General features: G+C 34.7%; 1 protein-coding gene across 8 annotated transcripts in view; it reads left to right on the top strand.

Moving 5' to 3' along the window:
• Positions 1-13,573, top strand: part of NEK10 (NIMA related kinase 10) — a 205,266-nt gene that overhangs the window by 48,586 nt on the left and 143,107 nt on the right. For 7 of the 8 annotated variants that reach the window (XM_069473325.1, XM_069473323.1, XM_069473319.1 and 4 more), the window contains 6 exons: positions 1,304-1,406; positions 1,500-1,628; positions 2,155-2,292; positions 5,297-5,342; positions 6,939-7,060; positions 7,201-7,303. In XM_069473325.1, the coding sequence (XP_069329426.1) occupies positions 1,304-1,406; positions 1,500-1,628; positions 2,155-2,292; positions 5,297-5,342; positions 6,939-7,060; positions 7,201-7,303 (641 nt within the window). The remainder of the gene's footprint in view (positions 1-1,303; positions 1,407-1,499; positions 1,629-2,154; positions 2,293-5,296; positions 5,343-6,938; positions 7,061-7,200; positions 7,304-13,573) is intronic. The other variant, XM_069473324.1, reaches the window with a different exon arrangement.

The raw sequence follows: 13,573 nt of genomic DNA, 5'->3' as shown, positions 1-13,573 counted from the left end.
AATATCTTAATACTGAAAATTAAGACAATGGTGACCAAAGAGCAAATCACTGTATCAATACAACTCCTTAATTACATGTGACTACTCTGGTTTTGTTTTTTTTGAAATTAAAGATAGTAACATTTTAAGTGCATGACATCATGTGACATGTGCTTATTTTTGTTCTTTAAGAAATTTGAAAATTGATCTGGTCATTTCCCCTTAATCAATAGGAAAACAAACTATTTGTCTGGCTATCCTTGATAGGATAGGAGGTCATTTGAAGGGGAGAAGCCTGGATGTCCAGGGGTCCAGAGCCTGTGCTGTTGATTGAGCCTGACTGAAAAGTCACCATCTTGGGAAGCAAACACTAGTTACCAAAGCGGGGGTCTGCACACCATTTAGTTGGATGGGTTAGCCAAAATCACAGGCATAAATGCTTATTAAAATTTTTTTGATAAGGCAGAATAGAAATAAATTCTTGAGTTAATATAGTGTTTTTTTTGTTCAGAAAGCATGGACTTTTGGTCTTTGGGATAAGATCAAACTGAAAGCATGGACCATTTTCTGTTGTTACTTTATTTCCATGGAACACTTAAATTTAGGGGAAAAGGAAGTAAAATTCGTTATGATACATTATAACCTTTCATTTCAAGGGTCTAAACCGTTCATTTTAGTGAGCTTAAATATTTTAATAAGCCATTGAAACTAGTACCTTGGAAATGATGCCTAGACCTCTCCATTTGGTTTATTTTTCATTTGCCTGTATTTTTTTCCCCATAAAACATTTAAAAATTCAGCTAGTATTTACCTTTTAGGATTAATAATTTACCTTTTAGGGTTAATATGAAGACTGAATCATATGACATTTATGAAAGCACTCTGTACTCAATAAACATCCAATAAACATTCCTTCCTAATCTTTTTAATACCTACCTTCCCCAAATATCTTATAAATAAAGTCTTTGTAACATCTATATCATATCTATTTTTTTATTGTGGTAAAAAAATATATAACATGAGCTCTAGTATACCTTTTTAAAATTTTAAGTGTACAATACAGTATTATTAACTATAAGCACTGTGCTATACCGTAAATCTCTAGAAGTTTCCCTTCTATTTGTTTTTTCTTACCCCTCAAGACTTGTAGCTATAGTGTATTTTTGCAAGATAAATCGGGGAGTGTTATTCCCCTCACTTTGTTGATAAGCTAAGCAAGTTACGTTTGTTTCATGTAATTGATCTGTGAGTGAGCTACATCCAAAGGGGAGTAACGCCAAGAATTTCCAAGTTCTATGTTAAGTGTGTGTATTTTTTCCCGTAGACTTTTCCCCACGGACTTGTTTGAGATCTTCATTGACATAGGACATTATGTTCGTGATATCAGTGCTTATGAAGAATTGGTATCAAAGTTGAATTTATTAGTGGTAAGTCCTGAGTTTTAAATATTTTGTCAGGCTACTATGTGGTCAGGATAGAATTTATCACAGCAACCCATTTCCTTTATATTTTTTGGTTAGGAGGATGAACTGAAGCAAATTGCTGAAAATATTGAAAGCATTAATCAGAACAAAGCTCCTTCGAAATATATAGGCAACTATGCAATTTTGGATCATCTTGGAAGTGGAGCTTTTGGCTGTGTTTACAAGGTGACTTTGCCCTTGGGGAGCAACATTTCTGATATTCCCAAATAAACCAGACGTCACACTTGCACATCCATGCTCAATTGAATTGGAACTTATGTCATGGAAAAATTATGAGCAAATAGATATAAAAATTAGAATGATTGTTTCTGTTCAACAGATAGAAATAGCTGTGCTGATGTCTTAGCTCTCAGCTCTAGAAATTGGCCACTGATTTTTTAAGATAAAAGGTATCATTAATCTCTCACAAAAAATAGTCAAAATAGCTTGTCTCAATACATGATACAATCTCTAAATTCACAACAGTGTTTCTGTATTTCCCAAGTGAAATCTTACTGAATATTGCACACTGACCCAGGAGATACCAATATTTTGAGCTCAGCTTAATATAAATGCAGCTAGAATTTTAAATGCTCTGTGACTTATTTAGATGACAGTTAATCATGTGACCTTGTTAATCTATCTCTTTCTTCCACTTTGTACTTTCACCCCATTCCTTTTGTGTGTGTGTGTGTGGTTTTCCTTATTTTAGGTTAGAAAGCGTAGTGGTCAAAATCTCTTAGCAATGAAAGAGGTCAATTTGCATAACCCAGCATTTGGAAAGGACAAAAAAGATCGAGACAGCAGTGTGAAGAACATTGTTTCTGAATTAACAATAATTAAAGAACAGGTAAATAATTTTGTTTCTGGATATGTTTTTCTTAAATAAAGGTCATCAAAAGACAATAAAGTTCTTGTACTATCCTTGTCCATGCTATTTATGAGCTAATTTTATGTGAAATCATTGACATTGAGGCAGTGATATTTTCACCAGCTTTTTTAAGGCTTGACATTGAAACATTAAAACACCTTTTGGAGTTTATATCGGGGTCATAGATGCAAAGCAGTTGGGTTAATGGCACACAGTGCATCATATATGAGAAATCCTTTTCACTGTGAGCCTATCTATTCCCTTCTCATTATATTTTAGCATATTTAGTTACTTAGTTACATACATAGAAATATGACTAAGAGTTTCCTGACTTTTGTCAAGTGAAACCAAGCTGTTAACATTCCTCAAATATGGCTTATTAAATCTAAAATGTAGATTTTCAAGATGGATTATTATTTATTGGCATGAGCAGAATACTCTGACATAATGTAACAGCTCAATTAGTTATCATTATGAAAGTTTGTTTGGGGAGAAAGAATAAACATTTCAAAAGAGAAATGAGATTTCTTTGTGTGATCCAAGAACACATTGGTTTCTTTTACAGCCTTCCTTATTTGTACATTCATTACGAATACTGTTCATTTATAACTTCTGTGGAGAGCGATCAGCTTCACTGCTCTTTGTTCGCCACTAGTCAGATTTGCAAAGCGTCTGTGCTGGGACATAAAAAAATACCATAAATATGATCTTTATTCATCAAAAGCTATAGTTTTACTCTAATTTATAAATTACAATAAATATATCATTAATAGCTTATTTTACAGTTGACTTTTATATACTAATAGATTAAATTTTAAAAAGTTAGCATTTGTTCATGTTTAGGATAATTTGGCCTTCTACATTATGCAGTTTCATTCTAGCACAAGGCTAGAACATGACTTTTGACCTAAGCCAGTCCCATATCTTCATCTGGACCCAAATTTGGATTATAGTCCTTGCCAGTGAGTTAGATCCAGGATATGGTTCTGATTGTTTACATGGTCCCATATTGTTTAAAATCTGCCAGCCACTGTCTAGTTGATGAGGTAGATTACATTTTTTAGCACATTTCCTAAGAAAAGAAAATGTCAAGGTGGGGCCAGATAAGAGGCATCTACTTGGACTTTGAGGTAACTCATAGTCATACAATTGCTGATTAAATTGCTGATCAAACCAATCGGAGGGATAACAACATTGAGCCCTAAAAGGAGGAGGTCATGGTAGACAGAAGCAACAGAAATGGGACTAGAACGGGGGAGTGTATTTGTTAAGATTGAGACTAACTTGCAGTGACAAAGAGGCTCCAAAATATAAGAGCTTAAAAAAGAGGCCTCACAGGGTTATTTCTCTTTCATGTAATAATCCCAAAGTGGGTCATCCAGGTTGGTAGTGTTCTCTGTTGTATGCACTCATTTGGGAACACCGGTTTTTTTCTCTCTTCTTGCTCTGCTACCTCCAAGGGCATTGTCCTCATCTGAGTGTTTGAAACTGCCATAGGCACATTCCCACCCAAAGTGGGAGGAGCATGGAGGGCCACTCCCAGTGTTTAGGGCTCAGACACAGGAATGCACACGTTTCCCCTAACATTCCATGGGTGGAAACTTAGTTACAGCTCCAGCCCGGGCTGCAAGAGAGGCTGAAAGATGTGCTCTCTAACTAGGAAGCCATGTCTAGCTACTACTGTATTGCAGTGGAGGAGTGGGACAGTAGGATTTTGGTGGACAGCTAGCAGTCTCCTTCCAAAAAGTCTCGCAGAAAAACTAAAAAAAGGTGCAAGCCATTTAGATGTGATGGTGACTCTTCTGAGATAAGACAAATTCCAATTTACCTAGAAGCTAAAATTATAAATAAATGACTATAAAAAATTAGTATTTTTGTAGAAAAATGGTCTTTTTTAATTTAAAAATGTCAAATTTCCATTTATATCCTTAAGTAAACTTATATCAAAGAGAAATTGCACTAGGCATTTTTAAAAAATGGCAAGGAAAACTTGTATTCAATACTATTGCAGTGGGGTCAAGCTGTTGCAATAAAGGAGAGAGATTGAACCCAACTCTAAATTCAAGAAGGACAGTTGAGGATTTATAGGCAATTTACAGGGTGAGGGGGTCAGTGAATGGAAAATTACTAGGGACTTGGTTAGATATCAAGGGTGAGGGGATGAGGAACTTTATTGGATACCGAGGGTTGGGGGATTTTCCATAAACTGACTTAGCAGGATTGATGTGAAAACTGAGCAGAGCAGACCAAGAATGAGACCTAGTCAAGTAGACTCAGAGGAGCCTGACTAAAGTTTGGATAAGCGCCCCGTCTGGAGGATGGACATGCTTGAAGCTCTGACTTGGGTGGGGCAAAGGCAATATATGCAACCTAAACATTTGTACCCCTGTAATATGCTGAAATAAAAAAAATAAAAAAAAAAAGAATGGAGTCCTTGCCAACTATTATTATAATTTAAACTGAATTAACTCTTAAATTATTTTATTTTCATATTAATCATTTTGTAGGGCATAGAAAGACAGAAATAGTGTAATAGATTCAAACTATATACATATTTAGGTGGTAGACAGATGTAAGGAGCAATGAATATATGTATTCAACATAACTGACTTCATTTCAGTTTTTTCCTTTATGCAGTTTGAGTGTGATGTCGGGGCAGGAAGTGCTAAGTGAATTCTAAAGCTTCCTTCTAGTTCTAAAATTCTCTATTTTAGTTAAGTTAGGTGATAAAGCACAGTTTTAATTTTGTTTTGTAAGGCTATATAGAAGATTGCTATTTTCAGATTAGTTTTGTAAGCAACAAATTTTTAAAAATTATATAAATCACAATTAGATGATATCTTAAAATGCTTAGTTTTATAAATAAATGTAAATATAATAATTTCTTTGTTGGCTTCAAAGATGAAGTCCTACTAAACAGACTATAAAAAAGGTTTGTGTTTTGAAGTAGTGTAATAAATGCTTGTTATTTATTTTCTTATAGCTTTATCATCCCAATGTTGTACGTTATTACAAAACATTTCTGGAAAGTAAGTATGAGTTTTCATGTGTTTCTAATTATGGAAACATCTTTGTTACTTACATATGTTTGTATTAGCATGTCACAAAATAAAATTCATCAAATATTTAATTTATTTCTTTGTGAATATGACAGTGGATGATCTTGAGCATCGCTTTCTTGACCAGTGAAACAGTGATGTAATCAATGACCTGAAAACACATAAAATGCTTAGGTCCCCATATGAAAGATACTGCATGAACAAACCGAAATAGTGATTGCTAAAAGCACTTAATAGGATCAGGAAAAAAGAAAACTAAGGATGGTGGTTTCTTTAAGAAAAAATGAAAAGGGTTTTTGTTGAATTAGATGACATTTTCCACCCCCAAAATAGATACGAGCAGGCTAAATCCTCGTGATTTCGTTTACTTGAAGTTCAAGTAAATGCCACAAGGTGGCGATGGAGCCGTGACTGATTCTGCAGGCAGACTCTGCAAGTATGGAATACGGGATCAAAACTTTGAGATAAAGCCATACTCAGTCACTTGTTTTTTTTGGGAAAAAAAAAAAAAAAAAACGGGACCTTTGGCAGAAATAAGTATTTATAAAACTTAATGATCTGCGTCACATGAAGTTTCAAATCTCCACTTGAAGGAAGATTTAAAGGAATAGAGGACAACAGTTTGGGCTTCCGCACTACCTCTTTGTCTATCTGTAGGAGAATGATTAAATAAATTATGATATACCCATATTGTGTTATACTGTACAACCAACAGAAAGAATGGTATGGATCTGTGTGTACTGAAATATAAGGCTGTTTAATGAAAAAAAATATAAGTTGCGGAACATGTATAGTATGATTCCATTTTTGTAAATGTTGTGTACATACAAATTTTATATATATCCAAAAGTCATAAAAGAGACATATCACATGCCATAATTTCATATTGGTTTTTAGAGGAAGAAGTAGAATGTACTTCTTTGTTTCTTGGTATCCAAAGTAGACAAATACAATTAATCATGAAATTCCCAGTATCCACAAGATAAAACCAGAAGTCCAGCTTTCTCTGCTCTTGAGGGGCATAACAGAAATTTCTATCATGGGTGGCATTTTCAGCTGTCATTGCAAGATCATGGCATTATTCCAGTGTAAAAATCTGTAAGGTAAATCTATACTCGTTTTTACTACAAAACAATGTCGTATAAATGCAATTTTCTAAATGTCTGACCTGATATGAGGGTAAATTTAGACTATTGAGAGGAAAGGCAGGTTTGCATATTCTTCAGGGAACCCTCCATGACTGGAAATCATTTGCTTATTCTCTTTGGCACCTTCTAATCATTCCACAGCCTGGCATACATAGAAAATTATAATATTTGCCAGCCTACACTTCTGCTAAGAAGCTGCCTATAGCCAGAAGAGATTTTGGCGGTGCTCCAATTGCCCTAAGACCCCCTCACTTCCATCCCCTCCAGGGCTGAGTCAATCCATATTTTAGCACATCTCTAATTCTTTAGTGTTGTGTCCTGCATGCTCATTGGGAAGCTTGGACTCTAATTCATAAGGTTTTTCAAGATGTCTATATTGAATTTAAATTTCTATTACCGTTTTTGCATTTTTATATAGATGATAGATTGTACATAGTTATGGAGCTTATAGAAGGAGCACCACTTGGAGAGCATTTTAGTTCGTTGAAGGAAAAACACCACCATTTTACTGAAGAAAGACTATGGAAAATATTTATACAGGTAGGTACACTTTTATCTCCATTAAATTTTTCTTTAAACAGTAAAGTTCTGAGCTGATTTCTTAGAGACATGTGCAGTATTGTCATTGGCTGTATATATGTTGGGGGAAATAACTTTTTTTTTTTATTCCTTGTTTCAAGCTATGTTTAGCTCTTCGGTACTTACACAAGGAGAAGAGGATTGTCCATAGAGATCTGACGCCAAACAACATTATGTTGGGGGATAAGGACAAAGTAACAGTTAGTAAGTATAAAAGTGTTAAAATTTTTGAGTATTATTCTGGAGTAGTCGTGTCCAATAAAACTTTTGGCACTCATGGGAATGTTCTCTGTGGTCTACTATGGTAGCTACTAACCACATGTGGCTATTGGGCACTTGACATATAGTTAGCGTGACTGAGGAAATAAATTTTAAATTTTATTAAATTTTTATTAATTTAAATATCCCTATATGACTAGTGACTACCATGTTGGACAGTGACTAGTATATTTCTTACTAAATGATTGAGTTGTATTTTGCCAATATAAGAGAATAAGCTACTCTTAGAATACTTGAGTATTTAATTCTGGAATCAATGGTTTCTGGATTTTTTCTTTCTGTAGAACACTACCTTGTCAATGAAAGTTTTAGTGACTGTCACATGAGCACATTGTTGTGAACTATTTTACCATAGTCTGTGCCTTATGGGTGACAAATGTACATATCGAGTTCTATAAAAAATTCAGCCATTTGTATGCTTTAACATATAGTTTTTATTACAATATTTTCATCTGTAGCAGGTAGGCCTAATGTTGGACAAAATTTTATAAATTAGAAGGTTTATTTATTCCCCACAGTTGAGTAATTCTCAACCATAACTTAAAATTAATTTTTTAGCTTAGGATGATATATTAACTTTTTTTGCCTTCACTCATGAATACTTGTGTTACTCTCATGGACTTTAATAATTCACTAACTACAAGTAGGAAGCTATCTTCCTAAATCAGTGGTCTTCAAATATTTTTGATCATAACATCCCATCAGTAGAAATTTTTTGAGAATATACTGCCAGTATATGTAGACTTATTTGTAAATTCTATATGTATATTGCTGTACAAAGATTCTACAATACATAACAAAGTCTACATAAATAAAATATGAAGAGGTGCATTTAAAAACCAAAATAGAGGTTTTAATATTTTTCCTGTCCCCCATTCGATTGCCATAAGCACCCAGCTTTGGAGACCACTGCCCTAAATGTTATCAATGTGAGAAACATATGACACCCAAAGCTGAGTCCCTTAGTTCTGCAAGAATCTAATTACTCACGAGGCAATTCCAAATGTACACATTTACCATAACCGCATGTCTTCAGAAACAATGATTAGATTTAGTGTTTAGATTTTCGTAAGTAGAATATCCTATATTAGTTTAAAAAATAAAAAAAACCCTCAAACAGAAACTCTATAGATAATCTTCAATGCAAAAATTACTTGGAAATATTTCCAAGCCAACGCATTGTGAAATATAAAAAAGAGACCAAATTATTATGAATCTTCCTCTTGGACATGCATTTGCTTAATAATTTGAAATTAATTATAGTTTTGTTTACTATTGGCTTTTTGCTTTTTCCCTTCTTATAAATTGGACTTGTATTTCCTTAAACATTTTTACAATGTATTTACACGTAGGTATTTCAATGTGTAAGTTAATATGGATTATTATAAAGTATGTGTTTGCATTTCATAGCAAATAGTGTATGTATACATAGTATACATATAAATATATGTATACTATGTATATAAAAGTACAGAACAATCCTAAATGACTGATGAGGCCATATTTTCTGAGTGATAGCTAACCCTGCATTTTCTTTTCTTACTAAAATTAGCTGCAATCATCTCCTTTGGTTACATTTAAATACACTGAACTTAGTCTCTTATTGCAGTAGTCACATTCTTCTTTTCTTTCAAAACTTTTTTTAATTAGCTTTTCTATTTATATTTACTTTCTTTAATCAGTATTACACACCAAAATAGTTTACAAAATAAAATAGTGCTAAAAAGCTTATAGAGAAAAATAAGTTTCCTGCTTCATCCCTTTACAATCCCTAGTTCTGTTCCCCCCAAAATGACCACTTTTAATTCTTTTACGCTTATTCTCATGGTATTTGATTTTTCTATTGTGATAGTTGAGGATTTAGTTTTCTTATTTCCTCTTCTTCCCCGTCTGCCATCCTGCCAATGCAGTTGTAGCACAATTTTAGGTTAAGTCCATCTTCAGTGTTTATATCATTATCACTGTGTAATTATTGTTCAATGTTGATTTCCTCTCCTTTTTCATACACCATATTTTTTCCCCTTAGGGTTAATAATTGCCTTCTTTTTTGTATTCTTAATTTTCTACATATCTATTATTACTATTTCTGAAATCTTCCAAAAGGATTATAAAAGCCCTCTGTGTACTATTTCCACATGATCAAACATGACAACTCCCAATTGTGTTTTCCTGGTCACCCCATTACTGCAGCTGCTTGTTGCAGGGTACACTGGATTTCACTTTAGGTCTGCTGTACAGGCGTTGTCCTGGAATTTTGTCTGCTCCTCTTCTGATTATAGTTATTTCTTACATCCCGTGTCTTTCTCTTTCTTTTTTAATTTCCCTGTTTTGCTGAAGTGTGTCTTCCAGTACTTTCCTAAGAAAAAGTGCTTTGGGAGTTATATTTTTTGGATGCTTGCATGTTACAAATATTTTAATGGAACTTTATACTTGATTGGTAGTTTGGCTGAGTATAGGATTCTCAGGTGAAAACCCGTATCGTCCCAAATTTTGAAGACATTTCTTCAATCTTCTAGTATTCAGCTTGCTTTGCTAAAGGCAGTGCTTTTCTAATACCTATTTCTTGATAAATGAGCTTTTTTATCTTTCTGGAAATTTTTAGTATGTTCCCTTTATCCATTGCTTTGGATGGGTCTTGAACTGGAACTAGGTGTGCTCTTTAATCTGGGGACTTAAAACTTCAGTTCTAGGAACTTTTCTTGCATTATTTTCTTTGCTACTTCTCTCCCGTCTGCTTTCTCTGTTTTCCTTTTTAGAATTCTTATTAGTGTTAGATGTTACATATACTAAATGATCTCCTAATTTAAAAAATAATTCTCTTTGTTTTTTAACTCTGTCTCTTTGTTGTATTTTAGAGTTATTTCTTTCAACTTTATTTTCTAATTATTCTATTGAATATTTATATTGTCACATTTTAATGTCTAAAAATTCCATCTTGTTTTTTGTTCCATTTTCATGGAATCCTGCTTTTATTCTTTTTCAGAACAATATAACCCTTTTTTGTTCAGCACCCTGAATTGTTTCTGTATTTTTTATGTCCACATATATGTGTGTGTGTGCGTGTATGTATGTGTGTGTGTATTCTGCTTAATTTAATCTCTCTTTCTTATTGGAGAATTTTCTCAGCTATCTAGTGACCCTGGGCTGGCCTTTAGTAAATATGAGGAAGAAATGAAAAAGGCTGTTGGTAGCTCTGTGAGTTACAGTTGAGCTTGTAATCTGGCAGCCTTCATTGTTAAAAAAATGGAGATTTTCCTTTATAGACTCCCAAAGTCAGTATCTAAACAGTTTTTTCAGAGATTGCTCCTCCAGTACCTTGCCTGAGGGAACGTGCTTCTGTCTGTTGTCATTCTGGGAGCAGTGCGGACAAACCAGGCTCAGGGAACCCCACTCAGTTTATAGATTTTCATTGAATTCCCGTGAGTTCAGCCTCACTCTGCTTGGTTCTTTGCTGGTTCACTTTCTTTGGAAAATAGATCTGTTTTCTGTTGGTGGCAGAGGATATTCAATTTACTGGCTGTGGGAGGAGACCGGGGGTCTTGATCTCAAGCCCACGTTTTGAGCTTTTGCTTCTCTTCTCCACTGGGTGGCACTTGGGCTCTGCAGGGTCAATGGCTCCCTTTTGGGGCTTCCTGTCCTCAGATTTCTGCTCTACCGAGTCTGTTAAAGATCCTCCATCTCCTTTCCACCTGCCAAACATTTATTGGACTATTTCATCCTCTGTTGTTGCCAAGCCCATTCTCATTGTCCCCGTGGGTTAGTAATGTTTCAAAGACAATCCCTTTCATTTAGCAAGGTTTTGAGAGTTATAGATGAAAATGTGCAGTCAATCCACCTTTTAATCCCCAGTGGGCAGGCTAGTTACATTATTAAATGTACACATTAGACTTAACAAAATATTCCATTTTCATGTTTATTCTTTAATAAAAATATATATTTCTGCTTGCACTCAAGTTGTCTGGAACTCCCTAGAAAAAGTTATTTTGTTTTAAAAGAATAAGCCAATGTTTTATTTTGTTTGTCTCTGTCTTGCCCCTCATTGTCATTTTGCTCAATCTTATTAATATTGATAAGAGTTATACTTAGGAGTTAAGTTAAAAAATTATTTCCAATTTTTAAGACCTTTTAGCTTTAAGTTAAACAGTATTTTCCCGGTTTCAAATAATGAAGCCATGATAAATCTAAGAAGAGAATCTTATCCTAGTCCAGTTTCTCTCTACTAAAGCAATTGTATGGTCAAGGCATTGATGTACTACCATTACTTTCAATGAGTGTAAAATGATTTTATGACAAAAAGGATAAACCACAGAGATTTGATATCATTCATCATTTAAAAAATATGCTGAATATAATTAGTGCTGAAATATTTGTCAGCCTCTATCACTATTGATATAAATATGGCCATTAGACTCTTATTTTTAAGAGAGATTGTGGCTAAATTATTAATAAAACTATAGAATTAATTTGAAATTAATATATAAAATTCCCACATTATGGGAGGTTGAAATACAGCTGCAATTCAAAAGAGCCTGGTGGCTGCGGTGGCTGTGAAAGCGTGTCGCCACAGAGGGGCGGCCTTGTCATGTTTTATTTTTCTCTGCTTGTGCTAGAAGGTTTATTTACTTCCAGAAAAGAAGCACAGAATTGCCAAATGATGTTTAAGATGCACAGGACAAAGTATATTGAAAATGTGACCAGAAAAAAAAAAAAAAGCTTTAGAAAAACTGAAATTTCCCTCTTCTCATTTTTCTAAATGTAGGTGAATTAAATATTTTAAGGTTGAGGTTGGTTGACTATTATTTATAGTAAGCATGCTGGCTGGAGTTTGTTTTCATGAGAAAGCTGTGTACAAAGTACTAGTTTATTTCAGTATGCATGGTTTAACAAATCTGTCTACAAATATATCTATTTTTAATGTCTAAATATATTTCCATTTGAAGACTGTATCTTTTAATGTCTTGTGCTGTGACACGTGTCCAGGTCTTGCTCCTGCATTTATTTGCAGCCTTTGAAGCCACACACGAGAACAGACCCCGACTCAGTGGCACCTGGGGTAGAGCACAAAGTTTACCGTAAATGCTGTCACTCGCCCTGTAAGATCCGTGCTGTACCATCACATTACAGAATGACTCTGCAGGGAGTTTGGCAAAAATGAACTTATCCTTGAACCCACCATTTCACATTTCTTGATCTTTTCAAATATCTGCATTTTAATGTAGTCCTCCATGTCCCCTTACATCCTCTGATCCCAAATAGAAAGGAAAGGAAAAGAAAAAACAAAACTCATTATATTATATAGATGGATTTCAACGTGGGCTTTAGCATGTGACTCAGAATGTCACATGTTCATCCTGCAAACAAACAAGCTGTGCGTATTTCTATTTTTCAAGTGATATTTGGCTGCTGCTCTGATGGTAATAACAAGGACACACTTGATTCAATGTAGCATTTAACAAACGCTCGAATGCTCATCCAATGCCATCATATGCCATCTATTCCCACTGCAGGATGGGCATAGAAACAAGATGTAAAGCCATGGTTTCTGCCTCCTGAGCTCACAGTCTTACGGGGAAGACTTTACGGTATTCACTCAGCAATTATTTCCTCAGCTGCCACGTCTGCAGTGAGCAAGGCAAGCAAGTCAGGCACGGCCATTAGCTTCATGAATCTTACATAATATATTACAGAACGATAAAGGCTAGAATGTATGTGCAGAATACTATTATATTAATCAGGATATGTTATGCTACAGTAACAAATAAGCTGAAAGTCTCAGTAGCTTAAAACAGTGGCAAACTATAGCCTGTGGGAAAAATTCAGCTACAGACTGTTTTTATATATCCTGTGAGCTAAGAATCACACACACACACACACACACACACACACATATACACACACACATTTATTTTTTTAGACAGGATCTTGCTTTGTTTCCTGGGCTAGAGTACAGTAACAGCATCATATCTCACTGCAGCTTCAAATTTTTGGGCTCAAGCAATCCTCCTGCCTTAGCCTCCCGAGTAGCTGGGACTATAGGCACACGCCAAGACACTTGGCTAATTTTTCTATTTTTTGGAAGATGGGGTCTTGCCATGTTGTCCAGGCTGGTCTCACACTCCTGGCCTCAAGTGATCCTCCCACCTTGGCCTCCCAAAGTGCTAGGATTACAGGCATGAACCACCATGCTGGCCAGGT

The sequence above is a fragment of the Eulemur rufifrons genome, chromosome 7 (genome assembly GCF_041146395.1).
Source record: "Eulemur rufifrons isolate Redbay chromosome 7, OSU_ERuf_1, whole genome shotgun sequence".
NCBI lineage: Eukaryota > Metazoa > Chordata > Mammalia > Primates > Lemuridae > Eulemur > Eulemur rufifrons.
This window is presented reverse-complemented; position numbering and strand designations above follow the sequence as displayed.